The sequence below is a fragment of the Gymnogyps californianus genome, chromosome Z (assembly GCF_018139145.2).
Source record: "Gymnogyps californianus isolate 813 chromosome Z, ASM1813914v2, whole genome shotgun sequence".
Classification (NCBI taxonomy): domain Eukaryota; kingdom Metazoa; phylum Chordata; class Aves; order Accipitriformes; family Cathartidae; genus Gymnogyps; species Gymnogyps californianus.
Genome location: NC_059500.1, coordinates 55,925,369 through 55,953,251, shown reverse-complemented (window position 1 = coordinate 55,953,251; position 27,883 = coordinate 55,925,369). Strand labels below are relative to the sequence as shown.

Below are 27,883 nucleotides of genomic sequence, written 5' to 3'. Positions count from 1 at the left end.
ATCACTGAATGATGAAAGATGCAAGTTTTCTTTACCCATTATTAAGTAAAGAAATTATCATACACGTAGAGGGTTTTTTCTCACTAGAATAAAAATAAGATGCTATTCTACGTGTCCTAGAACGCAAACAACAGTTTAACACATAATAGCAAGGGAAGTAAACAGTAGGGGAATACAAATGGGAAATAAACTTACCTTAACATTTCAGTTCATGTCAAAATTACAACAGGTTTGTCCACTGCAGAACTTTACCACATTTTAGTTACTACCATGTAGATAATAAATAAAAACTTTCTCAAAACTAACTCCAAAATAACTTCTTTATTTTGTTAAAGATATGGTCAACTAAGCCCCCAGCTCATGCTATTATATATCATAATTATTATATGCATTCGGCGGCTGAACGGACACTAACAACTGACTGAGCTCTCTGCATCCCTGAGGAAGGTCTGAACAGGTCACTCAGAGGTAAAAAATTAATGAGTGATTGCTTGCTCTCTCATGTTCTCTCTTTCTCCTACCTCACTTCCAAATCTTGCTAACTGGAGCAACTGTAACCCGAGGTAAAACTACGTGAAAAACTTGTGTTCAAGGAAATTTAGATGCTAATTCTGTAAAATGTACAGTAAACAATGATTCAGGTTCTTATCAAGAGTAGACTCCTGACAAATTACTCTTTTCTATGCCAATGTTAAACTATCAATGTCTATAGGCATAAAAGCATATTCCAGAGGTGCAGAGCTAAAACAAACTTTGGAAGACAGTTTGTTCACGTACACATGTGGTCCTCTCTAATGCTCACTATATTGTGGCTGGTGACTCACTTTTGGCTAATGCATCTCATCCAGAAAGTCTTTTGATCTCATGCCACCAAGAGAAGGACAAACCCCAACTATCTTTGGTAGATTGTTCCAGTGGTTATTCACTGTTACCCATAAACATGTGAGCTACATTTCAATTTTAATTTTTCTGGCCTCAACTTCTCACTATTGATTCTTTTTGGTATTTTTGGGAATAGCAGACTGAGAAATAATTTTTCTGCAGAAAAAGAAACCCCTCTCTCTGTTGTATAAACAAATATTCTTGTATCCACTTACTGTATGTGTGCTGTGTATTATAGTATGGCTGTTTCTCCACCAAGACACAAAATCATAAAGCCAATTCTCTATCACCTTGTAAATACAGTAAACAAACTCAGTCCTTTAAAATTTTTGTGATGCATCAGTTTTTCTAACCCTGAGCTAGACTATGCATCGTTTTGACCGCATGTAAAATTTTTCAACACTCAGTTATAGATCTGGACATCAGAGCTCTACAAACTATTTGAGTAACATTCTCTCCAGCATTGCACATGACAGGAGGCAGTGCCTTCCTCATTGCTCCCTCTGCATTGTCCAAGGACACCATCTGCCCTTTTGCCACAGCCTGTGAACTGGGTGTTCACACTGACTGTATGCCCACTATGACCTTTTGAACAGTGACTATCACACTGTACTAGATAAAACGCTTTACAAAAGCTTTGTGAGTCTATCCAGCTCCCTTTACCGCTGTTTTTGCAATCCCATTAAAGAATGAAACCTGGTTTGTTTGATGGAATTTGTTTTCCATAAGATAATGTTGAACACCATTACTTACATTCCTATCCTTCAAGTCATTATCTGTAGAAGTCTTTATTTATTTTTTCATGATGTAGCCTAAGATAGATCTCATACTGATCTATGTTTCCCCAAGTGATGCAGCTTATAATTTTTTCATATTGGCACAAAATTGGTCCCCTTGCTGTCTTCTGTAACACTTTCTTTCACCTTGCCCCCAGTACACTGGAATTTTTTAACAGTTAACATTAGTGGTTTCAGCCAACTCTTTAAGGACTCTTGGGTGCAATTTATTCAGACTTAACTAATCTTATACCATTTAGAATTTACGTTTAGTAGAGGCTGCCTTGTAACCTCCTTGGTTACTGCACACTGCAACATACTTCATCACCCTCTCATGGCAAGATTACCTCATCCTGCTTGCTTCCAAATGCAGAAAGAGAACATTTATTGGACACATATGCCTTCACTTCTTTATCAAGAAAGATAAACCTCTTTGCCTAATAAGGGACCTAATCCGTTGTCAAGATTGCCTTTGATACTAGTATAATGTTTAAATCCTTTCTTATTACCCTTAACCTTACTAAAAAGTCTGACTTTTATACACTGTACCTTTATTGGGAAAGTATTGCAGTGTACCATCTTTATTGGGAAGCTATTGCAGTGTACCTACAATTTTGTCCTGGTAGTAACTTAAGTTCATACCTCCATTCATGGCATCAATTCTTATTTTAATCTGGTTGGGTCCGGTCAGCAAATTTCTGATCGCATTGAAGTCAAAGATACTTCGAAGGAGATTGAGGTAGATATCCACAGAATCCACAATTTCCACTAGAAAAATTAGGTAGAAAAAAAATCACTACAGTTCACACATGGGAAAATATCTCTTTCAGCACACTTCCACCAGTCATAGACCTCAACTAAAATCAGAACGTGCAACCTCTACATAATCTGGATTTGCTCTGAAGCCCGTAGAGGCAGTCAAAGACTTCCACTGATTTCAGTGTGGCTACCATCAAGCTTTAAGCCTTGCAGAGATCAAGTTTTGCTTGCTAAAGGACTGCAGAGATAATGGAAGTTGACAATTCCCATTTCACTGAAAATATTCATGAGAGTGCATTATATCAAAGTAAACTCTTCATTTATCATTCACTAAATCACTGAACAACTTTTCAAGCTAAACAGGTTTATTCTCAGAGGATGGAAGATGTCCATGCCAAGTTGAAGCCACACATTCTACTCTTCTACCTGACCGCAGTATCTGTCTGCATCATTCCATTGGGAGAGACATACAGCCTATTCTTCTCGGTTTTGGCACCTGGAATATCTGTCTCCAGTTTGTTGTCAATCTACCACTATACTTCCACATTTTATATCTCATTGATTTAGGAAAGTTAGGCTCAGCTACAACATTTGTTTTTTGCTAAGGTCTTGCTAACTGGAATTCTAAATTCATAAAAGCAGAGCGCTACAATTTTTCTAGTTCTTTTGGATGTAAAACAATAAACTAAGATGAATTAATGAAAGTAAGTCTGTCATAATGAAAGCAGTTACCATACAACTGTCAAAAGCCATGCTTCTCAGTCATCTTGGAACGTATTACTTTTCCTGATTAAATTAAAAAGCATATGTTACACAAACATCTTTTTATCTGGTTAAATGAGTATCTTGAAATATTTTAGTTACAAGTCAAATTATTACTTAGAATATCAGCCAGTTTTCCTCAGAAACACTGACCTCACCCTAATGCTCTTCTTTAGGATAACATGAAAATGACACAGACATTTTTTGAGCCTGAGAAAAATGCTTAGAATAGATTGCAACAATACACTTGAATGGAGAAACAAAAAAAAAAGGTTCTCAAGGCTGAAAAACCACCTGTAAAACCAATTTGAAAATGAGTTAATTCTATGGTATATGTTGAAAGTCTCAAGGATTCACTAAAACTACATCATTGCATATCTTCTATGTCCTGCTCCTAACGATGTTTAAGTAGGCTCCAAGATTTACACATATGAACAAATGCCTCAACTTCAGTGGAGCTGCTCACATATGTTAAGATAAAGTGCATGTAGGATTAAAGTCTAAAAATTATTTTAGCTCCTGCCAAACCCAACTGGTTTACTCTCAGTTGCTTCAACACCTCTGTAGCCTTGATTCACAGGAGTTAGTTCATACAACTGAAAAAGCAGAAGTTTTAAATACATCAGACAGTATCTTAAAATACTTTTAAAATTACTTTCATTCTTTCTGCACTTTCATTCTGCATTCAGACCTGTGTAAAATATACCTATTCATGCATTTGTAAGCCAATTACATTGCTTCAGTAGGGATCCCTGGCAGCTCTACTGTCCCAGGATGACGTATTCTGGGAAGAGATGATTGGGAAATGATTTTTCCTTAGAAAAACATTCAGACAAACTGCAATTATCTTTAATCTATTTTTGTACTACTTGTAGGGGGGGAAGAGCTGTCTCATTTTCATTTAGAAAAATACAATTTGGAGAGATTAAAAAGTTGAAAAAACAAAATTTAAAACTGTGGCAATCATATGATTCCAGAGTGGTGCTGGAGCTCTATTTTCTTTGCTTTTTGTTTGCCTAAAAAGATGAACATGTTCTTTGCAATCAAAAAAAAAAAATCATAATTTAAGATTTTTTTAATCAAAAACTTTATTTATCAAAATGTATTTTGTCTCAAAATATAATGTTTTGGTGGAAAATAAACTGGCCTTAATTCTATGACATCAGGAATAAAGAAGAGTTCTTGAGGCCACACAAGAGTTTTACAATATTTGAAACATTGTCTGGACCCCTTCCTTTGCTTTTGACTCCTTCAGGACAAAATGGCTGTGTTAGCTCATTTTAAATCAAGTGTAGGCATAAAAGTATTCATGTGCTTAAAATTAAACATGTGCTTAAGCACTCCCTTTACACTTGGAGTCACTGGATTTATACTGCCTTACACGTCCCACAACTTTTCAGAAAGTGTGAGGAACGAATGAATAAACTGAGACTCTCATGAACTCTTTTGTCAATTAGACTTCCATGAGCAAACCATTCCTAGTCCAAAAACAGTTGTGTTTGTTTGGTGTTTAACTACTAGCAAGCCTAAGCACATATATTTAGCAAGGGTATTTGGCTAAATGATGATGCCTGATGCACTTAAAGCCTGTAACTCAGCTTCCTTATGTGCAAAACAAATGCAACACTTACCTATACTGCCTAATATTTTGAGAACTTGCAGTAAGGCATTTTGAAGAATTAAGTTCTGTTTAAATAATTACCCATTATCATTCTGCAGCAATTCTAATATTTAGAATCAATGGACATAGCATGCATAAAAGCACACATTGATACCTCGGAAAGGTTTGAATTTGTTCTCCAGATCAAATTCTTGTCTCCCTAGGCGTGATAGATCAACTCTGAGATCGGGACAAATGGCATATTCCTCCAAGGTTTTGCTGATTTGATAGATTTTATCTGAAACTATATCTGGAGCAGGTCCTATAAGAAAAAAGAATGTGGTGGGTCATTTTTTTTAAACGAAGGTTCCCTACTTAAAAAACACTTTTCTGAATATATTGGAGTTACTAAGGAATAAACCCAAATAAAGAACTATACCAAATAAGGTCTTTTCTTTCAGTGTAACACAGGTTTAAAACTTTTTTTGAAAAAAATATAACATGGAAGTACAGCGCATTACTCGCAACATTTTGATTCACAGAGTATTTAAATCAACCATTATCCCGGGCAGGGGGGATGAGGGAACCAAAAAACCCACAGCCATCTTTCTTCAGGTTTATTGCTCAAAGACTGCCATTTTTTACTCTACACGGAATCTCAACACATGTATTCAAGGAAAGCCTGTCCTTCAGTAGCAGTTTCTGGTATTTCATATGGCTTTCTGCAAATGCACACATGTGAAGGTGAGATAGCTTTGTGTTTCACATTATTTCATTAGACATAATTACCATTTTAAAAAGTCTCACCAGTTTGACAGTGGTGTTCTCTTGCAGTTTTTCTCCAATGGCTTAATGAAATGCATCTTTGTTGGAATTCAAAATACCTTAATTGCTTAACAAGCAATTATGACCTGATACAGTTATGTCATCCAGAAACAGAAATTACATCTTACTTGTGCATTACTTTTATTGCCAAATCCTGAAGATTAGCTCTATTTTTAAAGATTTACTGTCAATCAAATGAAAGTTGCAGGCTTGATGCAAAAATTACCAGAGGAGCTATGCCATATGTAGTGCAAGAGTTGAGTCTGAGTTACAACAAAAGTCCTTTCTGGTTTATCCGACTCTTCATTGCTTATATTAAAGACACACTTCCACTCTGAAAAATTACTTCCTTTATTCTCTTTTACGTACTCTCTCTCCTAATCCAAAGCCTCTGTCTTTTCAGTGCTAACTTCCCACCTCTAGCAATGCTTCTATATTCAGTGCAGCTTTGCCATGTAAATTAGCGTGTTCCATCTTAGATGCAATGTACCAGGTGGTCCAAGGCAATACAATAAGTAACAGCCAGTTAACTCTTCATTTGGCTTAGAAAATGACTTCCTACTCATCTAATCCAAACTCATCCAAGGGGTAAGGACAGGTTTCATTAGCTCCAGATCTTCCTTGATAGATGGATGTATTGTCTACTGACATTTCCAGCTAAGGAGATCCCACAGTGCCGCTCTGCATTCTCTCCTACAGCTATAGAAACAAACCGCTTCTGCCTGACCTGAATCTGCAAAATAGACTAAGCGAGAATGCAGAACAACAATAGCCCTCCCTAGGAGCTTGTCATGGTGCCTAACCATTCTCTTAGTTCAAAAGCCTTGCCTAATACTAAACCCACATTTTCTCAGCTGCAACGTAAACCAACTACTTTTCATTATGTCCCTGCTGATTATCATAAATAATTGAACCTTGTGACCTGTGCTTGAGGAGTGTTTCATATTTAAAGCTCAACAGCCTGTTTGAATTTTCTTTAAAAAGGCAAAGCACACTAAAAACAATGCCCCACCAACTGTTATCAACTTATCAAACAGATTTTAGGTGTTTGTGGTGTTTTAAAGTTTATAGAGTGCTAATGCACCTAATGGTTTGGCTCCGGTATGTTTGTGCTGTGACCTTGGCTTTCTCACTGTCTGACCTTACACAGTCCCTTTAATCTCTCTGGGATTCAAGCCTATTCTGTTTATAAAATCATATTGGTTTAACCATGCATGTTTTCCAATTAAACAAGGGACAATGGAGAATCATCCCCTTCTCAAGTTCTCCCACCTTCAAAATGGGGAAGGAAACATTATTGTAAAACCACTTTCAGGTTTTTCAGATGGAAAGCACTCTACATGTGTGAGGTATACAAGGTGTCAGCAATTGTCACCATGATGTTTTATGGGTGTACACAGATCTATAACACAAAACATACATAATGTATAACATACCTACATGTGTTAGCTTGCCAATTTAGGAAAAAAAGACATTAGCTATAGACACAAATTCCATTATTCAGCAGCGGAATTGCAATAGTTAAAATGGTACAATCCTCTCCCTGGAAAAGAGCAGTTATTTCCTGGGTAAACACGAGAAGTGCTTTCTTCCATACAAGACAATGAGTTATACTGCTTACAGCACTTCTGAAATTACACGCTTTAAAGTAAATGCCAAGACAAGCAACACAGAAATATGAGCAAAACAGAGCTCCCTCATAGGCATCTTTATAAAAGGATCAGAACTGTTACAATGATCTGGCAGACTACATAAAATGCTATAAAAATGGGATGGCAAACCTCTGGTTAATAGAAATCTTACAGCTACCACAAGGACTTCAGTGAACATCTAATGCTTATTGTACAGTCCCGTGTAACCAAATACACTCCTATTACTGGAAAAAAAAGATATGAGTGTTCGTCATAGTTTTAACAGAATAAATTAAAACCACATAGTTGAAGTCAGCTAGTTATCCTTGTCAGTATCTTTTCATCATACCGAGATGCAATGTTGTAATGTGTTATTAAAAAAAAAACCTACCTCCATTGGCAACCTCAAACTTGACTCCAAACTCTCCTCCAGGTCCCCCAGGACTGTGGCTAGCTGTTAGAATAATTCCACCAGCTGCTTTGATCTTCCGGATGATACATGAAACGGCAGGTGTGGATAAGATACCATTCTGTCCAATAACCAATCTACCGATCTAGGTGGAAAAGGAAGTCAAAAGTACTCTGAATGGTACTAAACTTTTGAAAATTAATAAACACACACATATAGGTACACAAGTATAGGATAGAAACTGTAAAGTCCTAGTACAGAACCTATTCTTTTGCAGAGAAATATACGTACATGAGTTGGTTGCATGCTAGTCTGGAGTGCTGACAAAAAATATCATATCTTGGCACATTTAACCCCAGTGGCCTGTGTACTGACAGCAAAGCAAGAGCACAGCCATGGTAGTGATTTGCAAAGCTCCCAAGCATAGCACTGGGCTATGATCCTGCTATCAAACCTTTCCAGGTACCCCCACGAACCAGCAAATCCCCTCAAATATCAATACAGTTAGGGCTGACAGTGTGGATACAGTTTGCAGAGCTGGGGCTTTAACTAGCATAAAAGAGAACAGCAAACAAATTGCCTTTCATGGAGCGGCCTTTCAGTGCAACTACAAATATCACTACACAGTAGGACCTGCAGTCTCTGCAAGTCACATCTCTAGTACCAAGACACCCTTGGATGTCCTGCCCTATAGAAAGTATCGCTCCTCCTCCAGCCGTTCAGCCTCCAGTGGCTCCTTGGCCATTCCAGATGAAGAGGGTGTGTTTCCCAGGGCACAGCTGAGCAGGGGAAGTTCCCACCATTCTTAAAGTAAAAAAAAGCTTTCAGGTGGCGTTATTAAACACTGACTCAATGTGTTTGGTATTATGTGCAGTTCCACTGCAAGGTTCCAATTTCAAATCTTGCCTTCATCCCCTACACAGACACTACAGTTTCAGCTCAACATAAATAATCTAGGAGCCAACCAGAAATATATTTACAAAGAAATAGGAAAGAGTTCCAGTTCCTGAGAAACAGGCAGATACAAAAAAGGAGAGGGGAAGGGGAGGTTAGTGTCACAGAGGAGAACTAAGGAAGCTGCATATGGAGCTTAAAAGGATATTGCCAAAGTTTGGGTTTTTTAATATCCTCACTTAAACAAACAAACAAACAAACCCCCACCACTGTTGTAGTGGGGGGGGGGGGGGAGGGAGAGGCAGAGGCAGAGGCAGAACACTGAATACTTCCCACTCCCCATCTAAAAGCAGACTGGGAGTTCAACCTCAGATTTCCTTCTCTAGTTTGAGGGAGATTTGATAGCTCTACTGTCTGTGTGGCAAAGCAACAGCACAGGAGGTGTCACTACCTGCTTCCTTTCTATAAAGAGCTGTTCCTTCATATACAGATGACCACCTTCTGGCTCCAGTGCTTGTGTGAGGCCCTTAATGGTTACTTATAAATGGGGTTCCAAATAATTTCAGAAAAGCAAAGGATTAATAGATAATTTATTTAGCCTGTTTTTGTGAACCAATTTAATTTAAAAAAACAGATTTATATGTTGAAACGATCAGCTTCTAAGGTAAGCAAAAGTTACTTTTTTGCTAACCCTCACAAAGCATGAACTATGGTTAGCCATTTCTCTTTCACCAAGAATTATAAGACCTGCTTTCAAATTTAAAAAAATGTGCAGAACAACGCATTCTATTAACTGAGCTTTCTACCTCAAGATCTAATGATAGGGTGATTGTTTGTCTACCTGGTTCTCTTTTCACAGTTTTTACAGATAATTTTGAAGCCTACGGATTGTTGCTAGAAAACAGGAAAGCTATCAAAATTATAAGTACAGTTCATGGAAAATCTTCAAGGTTCATTTGATTTGTTCTTGCTACTATGGGGAAAATGTTTTGTTTCACTGTCTTTTTTTCTCCCAGGTTGGAACAATTCTGAAGGAAATGAAAAAAGTTAAAAGAAACAAAAAATTTTGGTTTCTCACTTTTCTACTATAATGAAAATATTTTCCAGGGAAGACAAGTATCCTTTCCAAGAGGAAAAATGCAAATCGGCAGAATCCACATTTTCTGTTTCAACAGATTATTGTAAAGCAGTGCTTCCACTGACATGGTCAGTTGGTAGGGGTGGAGTGTATACACAGTTAACACATATACCACACAGCTGAACTTTGTTTCTGCTCACTTCAGTGGTATTGAACAATTTTATATTTCCTATTTAAGCCTAACAATACAGTTTCATTAACCTAGAACTGAATGATTAAGAGCAATACCATCTTCCTTATTATAGAACCTGATGGTGAATATAACATAAATACCTTTCATGTATTTGTGGAACAAAACATACCAGTGAATAGTTTTCCTTGACGAACAGATTAAATGTTATGCTTGTGCACTGTGACAACATTTACTTGCGAGACTCCATATCACTTTCTGACTTTATCTTTCCTGCCTTCCCACTCTTGCATCTCCTTGAAGGTAAAACTAAGCAGTAATTTACAGCATGTGTATTTGTAAATCTCTCAATTTATCATAATTTACCAACTTTAGGAGCAACAATAAAGGTATATTTCCTCCACTCCTAGCTCCAAGCCAAGTGAAACAGCTGATTAAATGTTATTTCACTGATTACAGAACAAAACTGGTATCCCTCTTACTGATCAGACTTCTTCACATTTATGTCATGTTCTTCCCATCTTTTAAAACTCTTTTAAATCTCCAAATGATACATTTACATTTTATTTATTCAACTGTTTTGAATACTAAACTACTTCAAAAATACTCTCTATACAACCCTACTTGTTACCACAGAAATGCTATTCCTACATCGTGGAACAAGGAAGACTCTTTTTTTTTTTTTTTTTTTTTTTTTAAAGCAGAAGTGTTTCCAGTTGTTGTGGGCTGACAACTAACAGACACACTTTTACCTCAGAAAATGCGTAGGGTAAAACTCCATCCATCAGGAGAAGCACTGAAATCACTAGGAGCTCTAGCACATGCTTTGATACACTTTTAGAATCAAGCTCAAGAAAGAAAACTTTCCATTAGCCACGTAATTTAATGTTTTATTTAAAATAGTGCCATGTAAATAATCTGAAAGAGAAATAGAGATTTTTTCCAAATTGTTCTAAATTTGAGTGTGTCCTTTTATGGCTTCTTTTCAGTCCATGAAGCAGCTTTTGGACAACATGCTATGTCTTGCAAGAGTGTTGTATTTATGCTGTCATTTAATCACTATTGCCAATTGTACTGAAGCATTAGGAAAAACACAGAACACTGGGAAATAGAATTTAACAAACTCTCTTCCAGTCTATACAACAGTCTACCCATGTACCTTTATTATGGAAAGAAAAGCATGATGAAAATAAATACTGAAAACGTTTGTTCTCAATATTGTCTCTCCCTTTTTTAAAGTATAAAGCATGTAGAAAGCTAGAGCAATGACTCAGTCTTCCAAATACAGCTGCCAGAAATGGGTGCCAGCTCTTAAAACAGTATTGTGTATGGGTAAGCAAAAGAAAGATGACAGGAATTACATTTTGCAAAATGCCTGAAAACAGCAACACTGAATCTATCTTGAGGTACTCAAGTATAAATGCATTTATACTTGCATACAGGCTTATCATAAGCCCATGTTCTCTGTACTTCTAAATCTAAACTAGTGAGGTTTAGATTTTTGCCTTCATGCACACCAAAAATTGTTTTTTTAAAGTAAGTAGAATACTTAGATTATTCAGAATGCACAAATTACCTGGCACTATCTCTTCACCATATTTTCATTTTTTTTCTGTTCAACAGATGTTGCACAAACCAGTTTTCCCATTTTTCTGGATGCCCAATATTAATACGAACAGGAGTAATTTGCTTTGCCTTCAACATTTGTCACAAGGCTTTTATTTCTATACTACTTAGAAATATTATTTATTATACTAATTTCTATACTATAGAAATACTGCAATATTTAGTATTATTAAATTAAGGATGTTGAAAGTGAAATTACATGAATGATACACAGATATTTTACTTCCAGTGACTACTGCAAAGAGCTTCACCTTAGGTGAAGGTCTTCAGTGCTTTTACAAAAGTCCCTGAGGACAGTGCAGACCTTAGAAGTGCACACATGCTACCCATCTTCCTCTGCTCTCTTCATTTCGGTGGCAACAATGCACCACCTCATCCTCTCTTGGCCCAGAAGCTGTTCATTTTGTCTCTGAACCAAATACTAAACTCACATTTAATTAATTTTAAGTAATGAACACGCAGATTTACAGACTTCTCGCAACCTGGGCTAAAACAGTAGCCAAATAATGTCAATGTACTGACTCACAATTAAAGTTCCAGTAATATCCTTCTGAAAATCTTGGACACTTTCATAGCATGGAAAGATTATCTTTGGAATTCAAAAACTTGCATGGCTATGAGATCACAGGCATGTAATGTCTCTTCTAATACTGTGCCCCTACGCCACGTTCTATTTTGTCAATCTGCTTTTAGTAGCAACAGCAGAAACAAAGACCATGATCCTCAGAAAACTGTTAGAGCTGAAAGAACAGTCACCCTAACAAGTACTTTACAAGACCATTTTTATGCAATATTACCACTTGCAGCTGTGCATTTTCAGACGATTCAGTTGATTATCATGGAGTCACTTAATGCTTTTTTTTATTATTTTTCCCAGTAATCTCTCACATGCCTCAGTCAATTAAACTCGAAAGAACATAAAGCAAGCAGATTATATCCTGGACAGCAAGGGGCTGTGCCCTCATATCTTTTACTATAGTATCTTAAAGGTGACTGAGCGCCACACTCAACGTAGAAGCAAATACATCAATCATACAGGTCCAGGGAGGGAGGGCAAGATTTGCATGGAAGACCATAGAAAATAAAAACTACATGCTATTATAAACAGGACAACTGGAAAACTCTCTGCCATCTCAAACTTCTACAGCGTTACTAGCAATACTCTGTGATCTCTCTAGGAGGTTGCTATGACTTTCCATATTCAGAGTATGATCATCAACTTCTGATCTGCCACTGAGACTCACACGTAGCAGCTTCTCATTTAAACCTATCCTAAACTTTGCATCAAAAATGAGACACCACATCCAGTTGATGGGTCTAATGGAATACTTGCATTTAATTTGTAGTGGAACTGTATTATAAACGATGGGAGCCTTTTACCTCAGTTCTTCCAGACATGAAGGTACAAGGACGCTACTACTGACAGGACACTGGTGAAAAGGGAAACAGAGCCTCAGATATTCTCCTACCACCCCACTTCACAAAACTGCTTGTTGCAACCCAGAATAGTACAGGGCCTCTGTCTGCCTTTCCTCACACTCCCCCACCCTCCCATGACATGCAGGCCCTTACCCAAATGTGTTTGCTACAGCCCCAGCTGTGTGACCCTCGAAGGGTGGCCCTGGTTAGCCACCTTCAGCTCTGAACAGAAGGATTTGGTGGAGCAGGTGCTGATTACAGCTGCAGAGCATGGACCAGCCTGTAGCTGTTGCCACCAGCGGCAGGCTATGCAGGCTATAGCTGTGGAGTGTGTACCTGCAACCCCAAGCTGGAGGGCATGAGCCAGAGGGACTGAAGATGACAAGAAGGCAGGGCAAGCACTGGCAGCTGACTGGGCAGGGGGCCTCATCTCATTCCTTGTACCGGGGCCTATGCCAACTGTGCTAGGCTGTTAACACAGGGGGAATGCGGGGTGAGTCACCGAATTAGAACAAGGGGAACCTAGCAACTCTAAAGGGCAATACATTTACAGTTGATAATAGAAAATCCCTTTTATTTTTGTACTCGGCAAGCACAATTAACCATAACACTCAGTATGCGTCTTCCAGGAAGGAGATTCAAGTTCAGTTTATCAGCACTACGTGGCTATCCCTCTGCTGGCACTCTGGGGTGGCTAAAGGTTTTGAATGCAACTTCAAGGCTTCCACACATTTCATCTGATCCTGCCTACATCAGCTTACTTCTTTCCTTGTGATACTGGCTACATGCCTTCTAATGACATTAACCTCATCCAAAGGGAGAGATCTTCACCCTCAGGAGTATTCCCTTCCTCTCCTCCTACTTAGAAGGCGCAGCACTAAACAACGCCTTCAGGGAGGTTCAGATATTTTCCCAACAGATGTATTTTAACAGCCAAAGGATAAAACATACAAACAGTATTCACTAAGTAAATGTAAGGCTTATGCATTTACAGCGTGCTCGAGAGAAATGGGGGTCAGGGAGAGCAGGGTGAGGATGGTAGAGAGGGGATGGAGCATTAGCACATGGAAATGGGAAACCTTTGCAGTATCAGTAGCACCCCACCAGCTGGCCTGCTGAATTTGCGAGGACTGTGTCATTAGCAAGAGTATCATGCTTGAATTCAGATATTTGTGGGAACTGTGAGCAGAAAAGCTTGGGTTTGGGCTTCAGAAAACACTAGGGAGAAACCGTCTTTCGAAGAAACTTGCAGTAACTTAAGAAAGGGGAAGCACTACTACAGCAAGGTGCCAGAAACATGTCAAACTGGAAATCTCCTGAGGTCAAAAAGACCTGATCTTCAGGGGAAACAGGGCAAAATGGGGAATGTGACAGAAGCAGCAGGAAGGAGGCAAGCGGACAGCAAAAGTTAGTCAGGAAGGAGTCCTGAATACAGCATAACCTGGCTGACAAGCCCCTGGTCTTCTAAACCCTAAACTTCTCGTTTTCCTCAGCACCTCAGTCCTTGTGGTCACCTTGTGGCTGTAACCCACTCTGAAGCTCCTACCAGTGTGCAAGGGCAGGCGAGAACCTCAGCCTCGGCAGGGCAGCTCTTGCTGCAGGGCTCTTGCTTTAGCTGTCGCTGCGCCTTATCCCACCTGGTCAACAGGTACAATTCCAGCGGTGAGGCTTTTTCCACCGAGCTGCGTGGGGAAAGGGGCGAGGGAGTGCCCTACCTTCCTCGCAACGCCCCACTCACCAGCCCGCTCCCACTGCTCTGCGCTCGCTCCCTGCACGCTCGCTCCCCGCCGCTGCGGATGAAACACCGCCGCGCTACCCTCACCAGTGTCCCCACCTTTGCCAGTGTCCCTCCCGACTGCCCTCCTCACACCCTCGGCTCCACCAGGCCCCTGCATGAACGGCAAGTTTGCAAAAGCTAGCCAGTACATAACACAGCCAGTCTCTCTGAAATCGCAGGTATCACTCAGCAACTGCTTGATAGTATCAGCATAGTGAGAACGTGCTTTTGAAATAAATTTAAAATACTCATTATGTATACCAGGCTGGCTAATCCATATAGCTTGTATGTGACAATAAATCAGCAGGGAAAATTGAGACACATATGGAGACTCGTTTCAAAGTTGAAAGATGTCCCGGTTGTGAAACAAGACTGCATTTAAGGAATGGAGCTTTTGAAAAAAATTAAGAAAAAGTAAATTCACTACAAAAAAACCCCTATAAAATTATATCGCTTCTTTTGCCAGATCTGGAGAATCAATTTAGCCATCATAATGAGAGACAGCAGCTTCAACTCTGCTTTGAAGCAGAAACTTCAAGCCTACATTAGCTAGTATTTCCAGTTTTCTGTGCATATACACCAACACATGAATGTGCATGTATCTATCAGAAGACATCAGTTTTCTTCCTGAGTTCTTTCCTATTTTCAAAACCGCACAAGAAAAGCTGCAACCCATCTTCACAGAGGTATTTGCCGCTGTTGTCTTCCTGCATTTCATAATTTGTTCGCAAGTGAATAGAAAAGAATGACTATTTTCTTAAGATGCAGCCAAAATGCTGAATTCCTCTTGCTTCAATAATACCATTATTCTTGAATATTTTTAAAAGAACCTGAGCAGTAGATACACATCTGATACTTTCGTTTCCCACATATACTTATTTTTAATTCTGCTACACTTTCTCCTGCAGAGTCAACCGTGTTTTTCAGCTCCCATTCCCGCCTCAGTCTACAGTAAGGTGTGAAACAGTACGGCATGGCCAGCAGTCTCCTGAGGTTATCATCACGATCACCTCCGTTATACACAGATAAAACCAGCCACGCCAAAGCCTAGCGGTAGAGCCTAAAGGACGAAGGAGCCGGCCCCGGGCTGGCTCGGGCATCAGACGCGCAGACCACTGAAACACAGCCGGACGCGAAGTTCGTCTTATTTTTATTAGTACATTCAGCGCTACCCGCGTTACGACATGAAAACGTTCTCCCCCGTTGCTACGGGACTGCTCCGCGCTTCCTCAGCGCAGGGAGGCGCCGGTGCGGGCAGGGCCCGGACCCCGCTGCCAGGAGGCGAAGGGGGACGCCCGCCTGAGGCGGGCCGGGGGCGGCTGAGGGGGCCCGGCTAGCGGCGGTTAGCCGGCAGGCCGCCCCGAGGGGACGGCGTGCGGGCGGCGGGGAGGGTGAGGGGGCCCGCTTACCCCGTTGGCCGCGGCCATCTGGACGACGATCTCGATGGCCGTCTTGCTGAAGTACCTGCCGTCGCTGCCCACCACCATGGTGCAGCCCTGGCGGTCGCGGAGGTCGACGGAGGAGAGGAGGCTCTGCACGAAGTTGGGCAGGTAGTTGCGCTGGCTCTCGAAGACCCCCGTGGGCCGCCGCAGCCCCCCGCCGCCCGTCGGCCGCTGGTCCTCGTAGGGCACCGTCTGCACCGTCAGCACCGGGATGGGGGTCCTCTCCATGGCGGCGGCCCGCTGCCGCCCGCCCGGCTGTGGCTCCGCTGGGGAGCGGCAGCCCCTCTCGCAGGGTGCCTCGCCGGCGGCGGGGAGCGGAGAGGCGTTTCCCTGCCGCGGGCCGGCGCGGGGTCGGGCTCCCTCACGGCCGGCCCCCGCGGGGCCGGAGGCGGGCGGGCTCAGCCCTCGGCGGCCCGCCGGCGGGAGCCCGGCGCCGCGGGGGAGCCGGGGCGGGCGCGGGGGGCGCGCCGCCCCTTCCCCCGCCCGGCGGGGCCCCCGCCGGCGCCTCGCCGCCCGCAAGGACGACTGGGGCTTGCCAGTCCGCTGCCGTCAGCGTGCGGCGGCCCCGGCCAAAAATAACCCTGGAAAGCGGAGCCGAGGATCGCGGTCCGCTGCCAGGCATGTAACCGGAGGCAGGGGGGAGAGGGCGAGCCAGCACGACACACTTGCTCGGGGGGATCACGCTCTGTCAGCGCTGGAGCCGTCCCCACCGACCCCCGCCGGCTGCCGCCCTCCCGGCCAGCAGAAAGGCAGCCGCCGCGCCCCGGCGGCCGCGTATCTCTGGGCGGCATGGAAAGCGGCCGGCGGTCTCTCCCCTTCGGTGGCACCTCCCGGCTGGAGGTAGGGGCAGCACCCGCACCCAGCAGAGAATCGGTCCCCAGGCCGGAGTAAGGCTGGGAGGTGGTACTGTCCCGTTCTGCAGGCGAGAAAACAGAACAACAGGCAATTCAGGAATGAACAGGTTCTTTCACTACTAAACCTTAAGCGAGGGGAATCGATTTTTTTAATTTTTTTTTTTTTACTACATTGCTCCGAAGCAAGTTTTTTGTGTAGTAAGCAAGCTTACAGAGGGGTTTTGGTTTTGTTTTTTTCACAGCAGGAGCTGGGTACTACAGGAAAGGTCTGGTCTGCTTGTAGGATAACTGATTATGCTGGTTTCTGTGCAGGCTTACTCCCTGTAAGGCTGAGCAACCCTCTGAAGGTGTCTTTCCCTTTGAAAAACTGTAAGGTATTTCATACAGATGTGGTGAGGCTGAGTTCATTGACATATGTGTTCATTCTGCTTAAATTAAATGCAGAGGTGGTGGCACTGGCAATTGCAAAGATGCCTGACATGTCCCAGTATAAAGGCTGTGTTTACAGATGCCTGTGACTGTCAAACATCAGCTGAAGTTTTCCATCCAAATACTTGTTTCACACTGGACCCACACAACAATATTTTGCCAGGACAACTCTGTTGGCTGGAGAGTTGGAAAAGATAGTCATGTAACCTAGATGTCATTCTTGTGCTTAAGAAATCCCTGGTGTAGACCTGCACCTGAGCAGACAAAAATAATTTTGTAAGGCATTCTTCAAGTCTCTATGAAGGAGTCTGCTCATAAACTGCTCAGAAGCACAATGCCGTGTACCGGCTCAGCAAGACAATGCGTTAGCTGCCTGACAGGAGGTGGCCAGGCAAACACGGGGTAAGATGCTTTTGTCTGTTACATAGAGAGTTACATAGAGTTACTCTCATTAAGAGTCAGTGAGAGTCGTCTGATCAATGGTAACCAGAGGAACTCAGTTGTGGTTTTGAGCCCCAGCTCTGCGGACTCTTTAGTGGTTTGTAGCAGATAGAGTATGACAGTTTAAGATAACGATTGTCTGCTGCTCATCCATCCCTTTGGCAGTGACCACTGCCTTCACAGTAGAACACTATACATGCTACAGTGGGCAAGGCCCAACAGTTTAGTTTAAATAAACTAATCCACTGAAGCAGATACAGGAATTATAGCTCTGTTGAAGGAACACCTGTACACTGGGCCATATACTCTGGCAGAGGGCCAGAGCAGATACAGGGAAGCCGTAAAATCTCTTCTTTCTCTTTTGTTAGACTTCATAGTCTGTAGCCACATTTGTGGCTTCCTGTACTGATTCAGAATGCATTTTAAATAGCAAAAGGAAAAATTCTACAGTATGGAAATGCCAGTTCTCACATCCCTAATGTAAACAAGACACAGCTATAGATGAGGTTGTTACACCTGAAATAATTTTGGGCACTGCCAGTAATGAAGCCACAACGTATAGTCTGCATTAGTGAAAGCTGAAGTGGCATCAGATAACTGGTATCTATCTACCACAGCAAGTATCCAACAAGGAAACATCAACAAAGGTTGAAAGCATTAGAAAGAACGGGTAAGTTCCAAATGCCAAATAAAGGAAAACACATGACCAAAGTAAGAAGCAAAGTAATAGTCTTTGAAATAGAGAATTGACTGCATTTTTCATATGGATAGGGGAAATGTGTTCAGCATTTGGAAGAAAATATATCAGTTTGAATAAGTTTTAAAAACTCTCCAAACGCTGACATTCCCAGAATGTACATTTAAGAGGGACAATCAGTGACAATTTTCCAGAATTACTTGTCTTCACCCATATCATTTACATAAATGTTGCTGAAGAATAAAGAAAAAGTATGTTTTGCAGTCTCTTCAAGCATCACATTGACAATGGCTCTACCAGGAGTGTAATGGGTTGTAAAGAGCACTGTAAGTTTTTTAGTTCAAACTCACACTCTGCTTGAGATAAGTCCAAGGAAAAGTTTATGTGACCCCTCTTTTACTGTGATTCCTGTAATACTTTGCAAGACTCAGGGTCCCAAAGTCATGCTATTTCATGAGAAGCTCAGGTTTTGTTTAAAAAAAAAAAAATTTACCAGCCTTCACTGTAGCAGTGCAAAGCATGAAAAACTTAATGTAGAGAGCCTGAACATTCTAGTACAAAAGCTGAAGAAAAGTTACAATTTTTTTTTTTTTTTTTTTTAATAAATGCTTCAATTTTCCAGTACCTGGATTAGCATTATGTTGATACACTTATACATGGGGAAGCACTTCAAATTCTCTTTTATAGCAATGCAAGTCTGTGGTGCGTTGACCCTGCCTGGATGCCAGGTGCCCACCAAGCCACTCTATCGCTCCCTCCTCAGCCGGACAGGGGAGAGAAAATAGAACGAAAGGCTCGTGAGTCAAGGAGATCACTCAGCAATTACCATCATGGGCAAAACAGACTCGACTTGGTGAAAAATTACTTTATTACCAATCAAATCAGGGTAGGACAATGAGAAATAAAACCAAATCTTAAAAACACCCTCCCCCCACCCCTCCCTTCTTCCCAGGCTTAACTTTTTACTCCCGATTTTCTCTACCTCCTCCCCCCAGCAGCACAGGGGGATGGGGAATGGGGGTTGCAGTCAGTTCATCACACATTGTTTCTGCTGCTCCTTCCTCCTCAGGGGGAGGACTCCTCACACTCTTCCCCTGCTCCAGCGTGGGGTCCCTCCCAGGGGGGTCAGCCCTCCACGAGCTTCTCCAACGCAAGTCCTTTCCACGGGCTGCAGTTCTTCGTGAACTGCTCCAGCATGGGTCCCTTCCACGGGGTGCAGTCCTTCAGGAACAGACTGCTCCAGCGTGGGTCCCCCGCCGGGTCACAAGCCCTGCCAGCAAACCTGCTCCAGCGTGGGCTTCTCTCTCCCCACGGATCCACAGGTCCTGCCAGGAGCCTGCTCCAGCGTGGGCTTCCCATGGGGTCACAGCCTCCTTCGGGCGCATCCACTGGCTCCAGCGTGGGGTCCCCCACGGGCTGCAGGGGAATCTCTGCTCCACTGTTAACCTCCATGGGCTGCAGGGGCACAGCCTGCCTCACCATGGTCTTCACCATGGGCTGCAGGGGAATCTCTGCTCCGGTGCCTGGAGCACCTCCGCCCCCTTCTTCTGCACTGACCTTGGTGTCTGCAGAGTTGTTGCTCTCACGTATTCTCACTCCTCTCTCCGGCTGCAGGTTGTTGTGCAGATTTTTTTCCCCTTCTTCAATATGTTATCACAGAGGCGCTACCACCGTCGCTGATGGGCTGGGCCTTGGCCAGCAGTGGGTCTGTCTTGGAGCCAGCTGGCATTGGCTCTGTCAGACATAGGGGAAGCTTCTAGCAGCTTCTCACAGAAGCCACCCCTATAGTTCCCCCGTTACTAAAACCTTGCCACGCAAACCCAATACCAAGTCCCACAAGCAGTTCTGCTCTCAGCAGATTTCATTGAAAAGGGGAGGTCTCTGTAAATCACCAATATTGCAGTGCGTTAAGTGATTACTGCTATGTATTTCTAACAAAGGAATAATTATCAATATGGGATGATATTTAAGAGCGTGGAATGCCTTCTTGGAAAACAACAGCTAAATATATTCTTAGTATCACCATAATGTGTTGTGAGTTAGTTTTTAAAAGGTTGTTAAAATAAAAAATAACTTAATGGAGTGATAGGATATGCGTTAAATTTGTTCCAAGTAAAATAATCAGCTTTCTGACTGCCAATTTTGCAAGCTTGTTTTGATGTATGCTATCTAGTTCAGGAACATTTTCAACCCTTACTTTGGTTCTTAAAGCTTTTTAATGCCTGAGCCTTAAGAAGTTTACCACAACTCATTTGTCTTGTGCAATTGACTGAGGCAATGTTAATTACTTTAAAAGCCATAATTTTTGCGTTTCCTCAGCTTTTTTTGCTAGCATTGTACTGGTGCCTTTCTTTGTCCCTTTAGGTCCAATTTTTTCGTGCACTGAGCTGGGCATTGGGTTGTCGTCTGTGTTGACTCAAAGGAAAGAAATCTGTCCCACAGCAACAGAAGTCCTCTGTAGCCACACAATTACTGCCGATTCAGTTGACCTGGTGACCAGAAGTGTCCCCTCTGCAAGATGGCAGAAAATACTAGTGGATCTTCTTAAAGGTAGATTATGGAAGCCCAGCCCAGATCTGATTTGATGGTAATATACAAGAAATTGCTGTGGACCTGAAGCTTGCTTTCTGTTAAGGAAAGATCTTTCGTACCAGCTTGCAAGTGTTGCAGCAGAACTGTACAAGCACCATTAACTAAGCAAGTTTTGCTCCTTCAGTTGCACTACTAAGTTCACAATTCAGTGCTAGTATAATACCCGAGTTTTAGATGGAAACATATTTTTACAGTTGTTTCATACAGTATGTGTTTGTGATAGAAATGTGGATACTCAAAATTAATTCAGTCATTCCCCATGGTGCCATATTTTGCAGTTCAAATTCTCATTCTGCCACTGAAGTGGATTTTCCAGTTACTCTTATAGTGCAGTTATCATTTGAAGAACGGCATACAGTAGTGTTATTATAAGATAAAGATTGTTAACCTGAGCTATTGAAAAAAGCATTTTGCAAGAAAGTTCTAAAAATAAAATATTGGCTTCTTGAAACCACTGAAAGAAAATGGGTAATTTCAATTAATATATTGTTTTGCTAATAAAAGGAAAAATAGTTTTAAAACCCAGTGCTTCCAATTGAGGCATTTCCTACTTGTGACTACTTTGTTTTCTTTGACTTGCAATGACTTTGTTTCAAAATGTAAATTACTTAGGAGTTAAAAAAATTAAAAGAGAAAATAAAATTGAAAATTTTTTAAATATTTTGACTCACTTGATCTGTCTTGTCTTTCAGTTCACAAATGAAAGCTTTTCTATGTAAGCCTTGCTATAATGTTTAGAAAAGGCAGAGAAAGTGTATTTATACTCTCATAGCAAAATTAGTTCCCTTGTAGCAGAGCTTTATTGAGAAGTAGTATTTATGATCTGGTGGATACCACAACTCAATGAGGTTGTTTTCTGGAAATTATACTTAATTACCAGAAAAGGCTATATTTCATTACAGCTATAAGTCTCTAATTACGGTGAAACAGGGCAATTGTTCTAAGGAACATTTTCACACAAACTGACATGCAAATTGATTTACAAAGCCCAAAACAGGAAAAATTCCCTGAAAACATAATTCTCATAATTGACAACTGGTTTACTGCTATGTCAGCAACTCGTGATGTTGTATAAGTCAGGTTTGACTTACAAAATTGCCTGTTACTATCCATCAAATCAGGAGAAACAAGGAAGGAAGGAAGGGACTGAGGAGGGGAGGAAGGAAGATCACAAATCATTAATGTAACAGAGAAAGCAACTTTTGTAAAAAGAGAATCCCCCCAAATGCCCAAAGACTCAGTTGCAGAAAGTTTATTCAAATAGTTCTGTGCATAGCAGAGAAAAACAAGATAAATATCCCTTCCAACAATATCCCTACTGAAATTAGTGCTTTGGATATCTTGGAATCACTAGCGATTTTTCATTTTCCAGTGTTACTGACAGATCAGTCCCATCATTCTTGTTTTCAACAAGTAATTCCATACAAATACTCAGGCGAGCGCATTGAATGCTAGGCCACGAGGCATTATGCAAGGGTATGAACAACAGATCCATCATGTAATGGTTCTTGCCAATGTGGGGGAGACACGGATTCCGAATGTGGACCCAAGCAACTGTCTTTGTCCCCGCTCTAGTCCTGCCACAATTAGTTCAGCAGCTCCATTGCTGGTCTAGCCTCTGCTGGCAGGACTGGAACAAGCAGCGGAAGCAGCTGACGCTTTAATTCTCCTATTGCCTTAACAGCAGTTTGGAATGTGACTCACCAGCACGGGACAGGAAACAAAATGTAATTCTTGGGAGGCAAAGTAAGCCCTCTCTTTGGTCCTGCAAAGGGGTATGCAATGCTTCTCCTCTGCGTATGTCGCCTCACTAGTGAGAGCACCATGCTACTTATTTACACAGCTTTCTTAGATCCGTCACCTGTTATGCACTCCTTGTAGATTAAGGGAAATAATAACAGATGTGTTAAAGTCTTACTCCCCATGCTAGGTTTGCTAAATGGCTGTGTAGACCAAAACAGGCACTGCTGTGCAATGGCTTTTGCTGGATGTCTGAAATCCAGGATACAGTGGATGTGCTTCTGCACAAATTACAGCTTCTCATTAGGCAGTCTGCCTGGATTGGCACAGGGAGGAACAAGGGGTGGAATAAATACCGCATTGATAAAAAGGCTGTAAGTAATATATGATTCACATTTTTCCCAGTATTGTTCAGTAACCCTTGTTTAACAGCTGCTAGATTCAATCATTCAAATAAGCTGTAAAATTTGTACAATTCTTTGGGCACACGCTAGCTACCAATATTAGGAGTTACAACATCTGCAGAGGGCATCTTCTGAAAAGAAAGTCTGTATTTTTCACTTGAGTTCATGTTGGGATTTATATACAGATGTGAGATTATTTTTTTCAGTGTGGGAATTGAAAATAAGTTAATACCAGAAAGTTCAGGATAGAATGATGAACCGTCAGCACAAGCAATGTTTGATGCTGTCATTTAATTAAGTAGAGATTGGGAAGTAACATGATTCAAGGGTAGAAAGAGCTATGATGGGGATGAGGAAGGGAAAGGCTAGGGACAAGAAAGAGCTACGCAGTCTAGTGGTCTCCTGTCTCATGGGAGGAGAAGGCAGTTGGAGAGGACACTGCGGTATGATTCCCTCCTGCTACCCCATAAATATGCTTCAATGTCGTTAATGCCCAGAATGAATGTAACAGAGATGCAATCCCCAAAAACCAAAGATGTCTGACATGGATCCATGTGAGTTCTTCACAAAATCTGGAAATATACTTAAGCCATCTAAAATACTAACCTTCTCAAATATTAACATTTTGTAATTAACTAATTAAATGCCTGCTCAGGAAGTGACAGTTTCTCTGAGTCCAACACAAGCTCTGTGTGGAAGTGCTGAATACAGAAGGATGCTTCACACCCTTAGTTTTGCCCACTGTCAAGAGATTCATATTCTTTTTCTAATTGCAAATAAGTAAGTTAATTAATCTTACTATATGTAAAATTAAGTGTGCAGTCACCACAGTCTTGCTAGACTGTGTGATGGAGATAGATATATTCTGTTTAAGAAGCTGTTTGTACTGCCAAGTAAGCAGCATGTCGTCAAGGCCTGATTTAGCGGGAGCTTACTCCATATACACTGTGGAAGCCTTACACGTCCATTTATGGCTATTTACCAATTATGTCACTAGTTAAGAGTGGAAACTTTATCCATATGATTGGCATTCTGGCAGATTATATGCAAAGAATAAAACACAACTTACAAACTGGTCCTATTGCCACAGACCTGCAGATTTCATGTCTGATTTTTACAGGTGCGAGAAACAGGTACTACTACTGCATCCAGTGAGAGTGACACAAGACTAGGCCCTCCAGGCTGTAATGCTCAGATGACATCATGTTCTATAACCATGACAAAATATGCCTTACAGATACTGCCAGCTGAATGGCCTCTTCCACATGATCACCCACTCATGCACTGCAGAATCCTGGCAGACAAATTACTTCAGGGTCTGAAGTCCAGTCCTTACAAGCTAACACGTTCTCTATGTATGTTCATCCTTTTCAGCAGTGGAATTACTGAGTAAAATGAAAATCTCAGCTGAGGCACAATGGTTTGATCTGGGGAGCTGGGCAGTGATAATACAGAAGTGAAACACAGATTCTCAAATACATCCTGCCTATCTATCTACCAGCCCCAGGGATGCTAGGTAGTAAAGATAAGAGAGGAAAATGCTGGGTTTCTTGCTGTACTAACAGATTGGTACATGAAGCAGAGACTGAATTTATATTACAGATCTACTGTCCATCCACTTAAAAAGCCCCAGATTTTTAACAGTAAGTCAAACCATACACAAAGTTTAAAAACACAGAGCAGGAAATGTTCCCCTGACACCCCTTCTGATAATAAACACAACTGAAGGAAGATACACACTCGACATAATGACTGACTGGTACAGGGATTCCTTGTCTTATATACAGCAGCTTCTACAACAATATATCAAGGTAGGAAAAGCAAACCATCATCACTCCTGCTCCGAGTCACAGTGTCTCTGACAAGGACTCAAGACTAAAACTATTCAGGAATAAAACAAAAATGGAAGAATAAAGCAGCATGAAAAAGCAGCTCCTTGGAATGTGGGAGGGGGGAAGGATTTTAATAGTTTTTAATTTTAAAATTATATAAATTATTATATAAAATTATATAAAATTTAAAATTAAAAATTTTAAAATTTTTCTGAGTTTTGGGGGAATTCACAATATATTTAAGTCCCTCAGTTCACCAATCAAGTTCACTGGCCTTTTAGAAAGCACTTTCAGACCTAGGGATTACAAAGCCCTAGTTTAAGAAAGGGTCCCAGACAGAATTCTAGCAATTCCTTGATAAGTGTCAATATCATGGTTTTGATCACTTTGCATAGTTGCTTAAAGGTTTCCTTTGTTTGTTTTTGCACCCACTGAGTTAACTTCACTCTTCACTGACTGCTGTTTCCAGCCCTGCCATTTGAGGGAATACTCTTGGACAAAGCACTTGGGATTTTTCTCTTTTTAAGAGTTCCCCTCTCTCTCATGTCAAGAGTCAAGTAATTTTTCAGCATACATACTCTAAATTCTAGCTGAGAAATTGATTTTGCCGGGAAACTTATTTTGTCTTCTGACTATAGCTGATGAAGAAAAATTTCTTACAGCAATATACTGCGTCTGCTAAACAACCTCTCCGTATTCAAGTGACTGTGATATTGTTTCTTTGGCCAACAATGAGGTTAGATAGACATAAAAGCAGTACTTTAAACTGATAAAAAATAATCCAGAAAGAACCATTCACTTTAAGATCCAGGAATAAATCAGAGAAAATGAGTCAAAGGTGTAATTTCAAGATGCCTCAAGACATCTGCATCTGAGTCCTGATCTGCGGCTGAGAACCCCAACCAACTGCAGGTGCCACCAGCAATGTGGAAAGTGGTCGAGCAGCGCCTCCTTCTGTGGGCATCTCTGGTCGATCTTAAAGTCTGCTCTTTGAGGGTCTGTCCACAGGAAAAGTCTGATTTATTTTTCCCTTCTGTAACCTACCATATCCTCTGGCTCACCTCTGAGAAATTCACTCTCAGTTCTCACGACCTGCAAGCCAGGAAGTGTGCTTAATTAGGGATGTCCATTTGGATATATGTCTTTGTGCACTTGTAGTCAGCCAAACTAGCCTTTCGGTTTGGTGTGTCTTCTGCTCCTGGTCTTGCCTGACCTTGCATCCAGCTTCAGATAAATCCAGGGTAACTTCAGATTTTCTTACTTAGATTCTGTGAAAGTGTAACTGGAACAAAAATTTGTTGCACTCTGGAAAATGAGTGTAGCTGTACTTGGCAGTTGCAATAGAAAGTTAGCTAAAATAAAATAAAGTATCAATTGCAGGTGTTAAGTAGGGCATTTCCTTAAGATTCCCAGAGACACTGAGTTAGTGTATCTATTTATACCTGCAGTTCACATCTGGGTTGAGGTCTTTGGAGCCTACTGCTGCAGAAACGAATCTGTTGTGGAACTGGCTTGAACAAGTCTGTCATTATTTAGACCACAATGCTTTTAGAAAAGTAACATGCTGCTTTATTTCTTTACTCTAGAATTACAAGTTCTTTTTCCGAGGAGGTTCCCCTTGCACAGAAGTGGAGGGCTGTTTCTACCCACTGCTTTTACCAAGGGTGGTGGCTTGACTTGCTTTTGTTGGCCTTTACCTGTTAGATTTTACTTTGAATGAGATTATGGCAATGATGCCACTTCCCTTTCAGCTTCTCCCATGGCCACATGATTAACCAGCAAACACCCTACCAAAGTGGCAGTTTCCTGGGGTTTCTGGATCTTTATTTTCAGCTTTTCTCCAGCTATCCCTGCCTTAACACAAAATAATTCTTCTGCAGTGATCTTGGTCCAAAGTTTACAAGCTTGTCTTTCAGCCTTCCTAAGATCACATTCAAGTGGAAAGGGCTGGAAGCATACTTGAAAACATATGGCAATTTAACTTTCTCCTTTATAATACCCATTGCTGTAACACAGATAGTTAAAAAGAGGTTCACATAAACTTGGAAGTGGGTCTTTGTGGACCCCAGATCACTTTTTCTTAATGTTATCTTTTAATCAAGGGTGTATTATGGCATAGCCTCATTTCTCATCCATCCTATCCTTTCCCAGCAGTGCTGTATGCATCCTTTCCTGCACGCCAAACCTTGGGCAGAATGCAGCATCCCAGGTTTAACATTCGTCGTTTTCCTGGTTTTCTACTGCATTATTGGACAGTCCTGTCCGGAGCATGTGCCATATAATAGCCATCAGTGTAACTGCCTTTAAATTATGCAAAGCAGGGGTGCCTTATTTGACAGTTCTTCAAACTGTATAAATTGATGCAGCTTTATTGATATCTACAGAGCTAAACGGAGCAATAGAAGCTGTAACTCAGCACACCATGCATGCTATAATACAGGTGTGAATGATACCTCAAGATTTCATGCATCACTGTCCATCCTGTAGCACCAAGAATACCTGTGGAAAAAAAAGGAACTATACAGATAACACTCTCTCTACTGTGTTTGAAGAAAATTATTAAAGTTATCCCTCTTCCTATGGTGGTGGGGGTGGAAAGCTAAAGCTGATCTTCTCAGGCACCTTTGACGTCATCATTCAATCTTGCAATGATGTCAGCAAAAAGTCCTTCATCAAAAAAATGAAGTCAGAATTCTCTTAGATGAAAGACAAAAGCATTTGGCGGGAAAAAATCTCAGTATGATTTTAGACTGAACCATCAGTAAAAGGATATAAGCTTTTTATTCTTCATAAATCCTCTCCTTTACTACCTGGAAAAGAGCAT

The 27,883-nt window shown here is 41.3% G+C and overlaps 1 protein-coding gene across 1 annotated transcript in view; it reads right to left on the bottom strand.

Moving 5' to 3' along the window:
- PGM5 (phosphoglucomutase 5) overlaps positions 1-16,326 on the bottom strand; it is a 78,682-nt gene extending 62,356 nt beyond the window's left edge. Inside the window, exons 1-4 of the mRNA XM_050913337.1 lie at positions 16,038-16,326; positions 7,627-7,789; positions 4,955-5,101; positions 2,301-2,426 (exon numbers count right to left, since the gene is read on the bottom strand). Coding sequence (XP_050769294.1) covers positions 2,301-2,426; positions 4,955-5,101; positions 7,627-7,789; positions 16,038-16,298 — 697 coding nt within the window. The 5' untranslated portion in view covers positions 16,299-16,326. The remainder of the gene's footprint in view (positions 1-2,300; positions 2,427-4,954; positions 5,102-7,626; positions 7,790-16,037) is intronic.
- Positions 16,327-27,883: the final 11,557 nt, after the last annotated feature.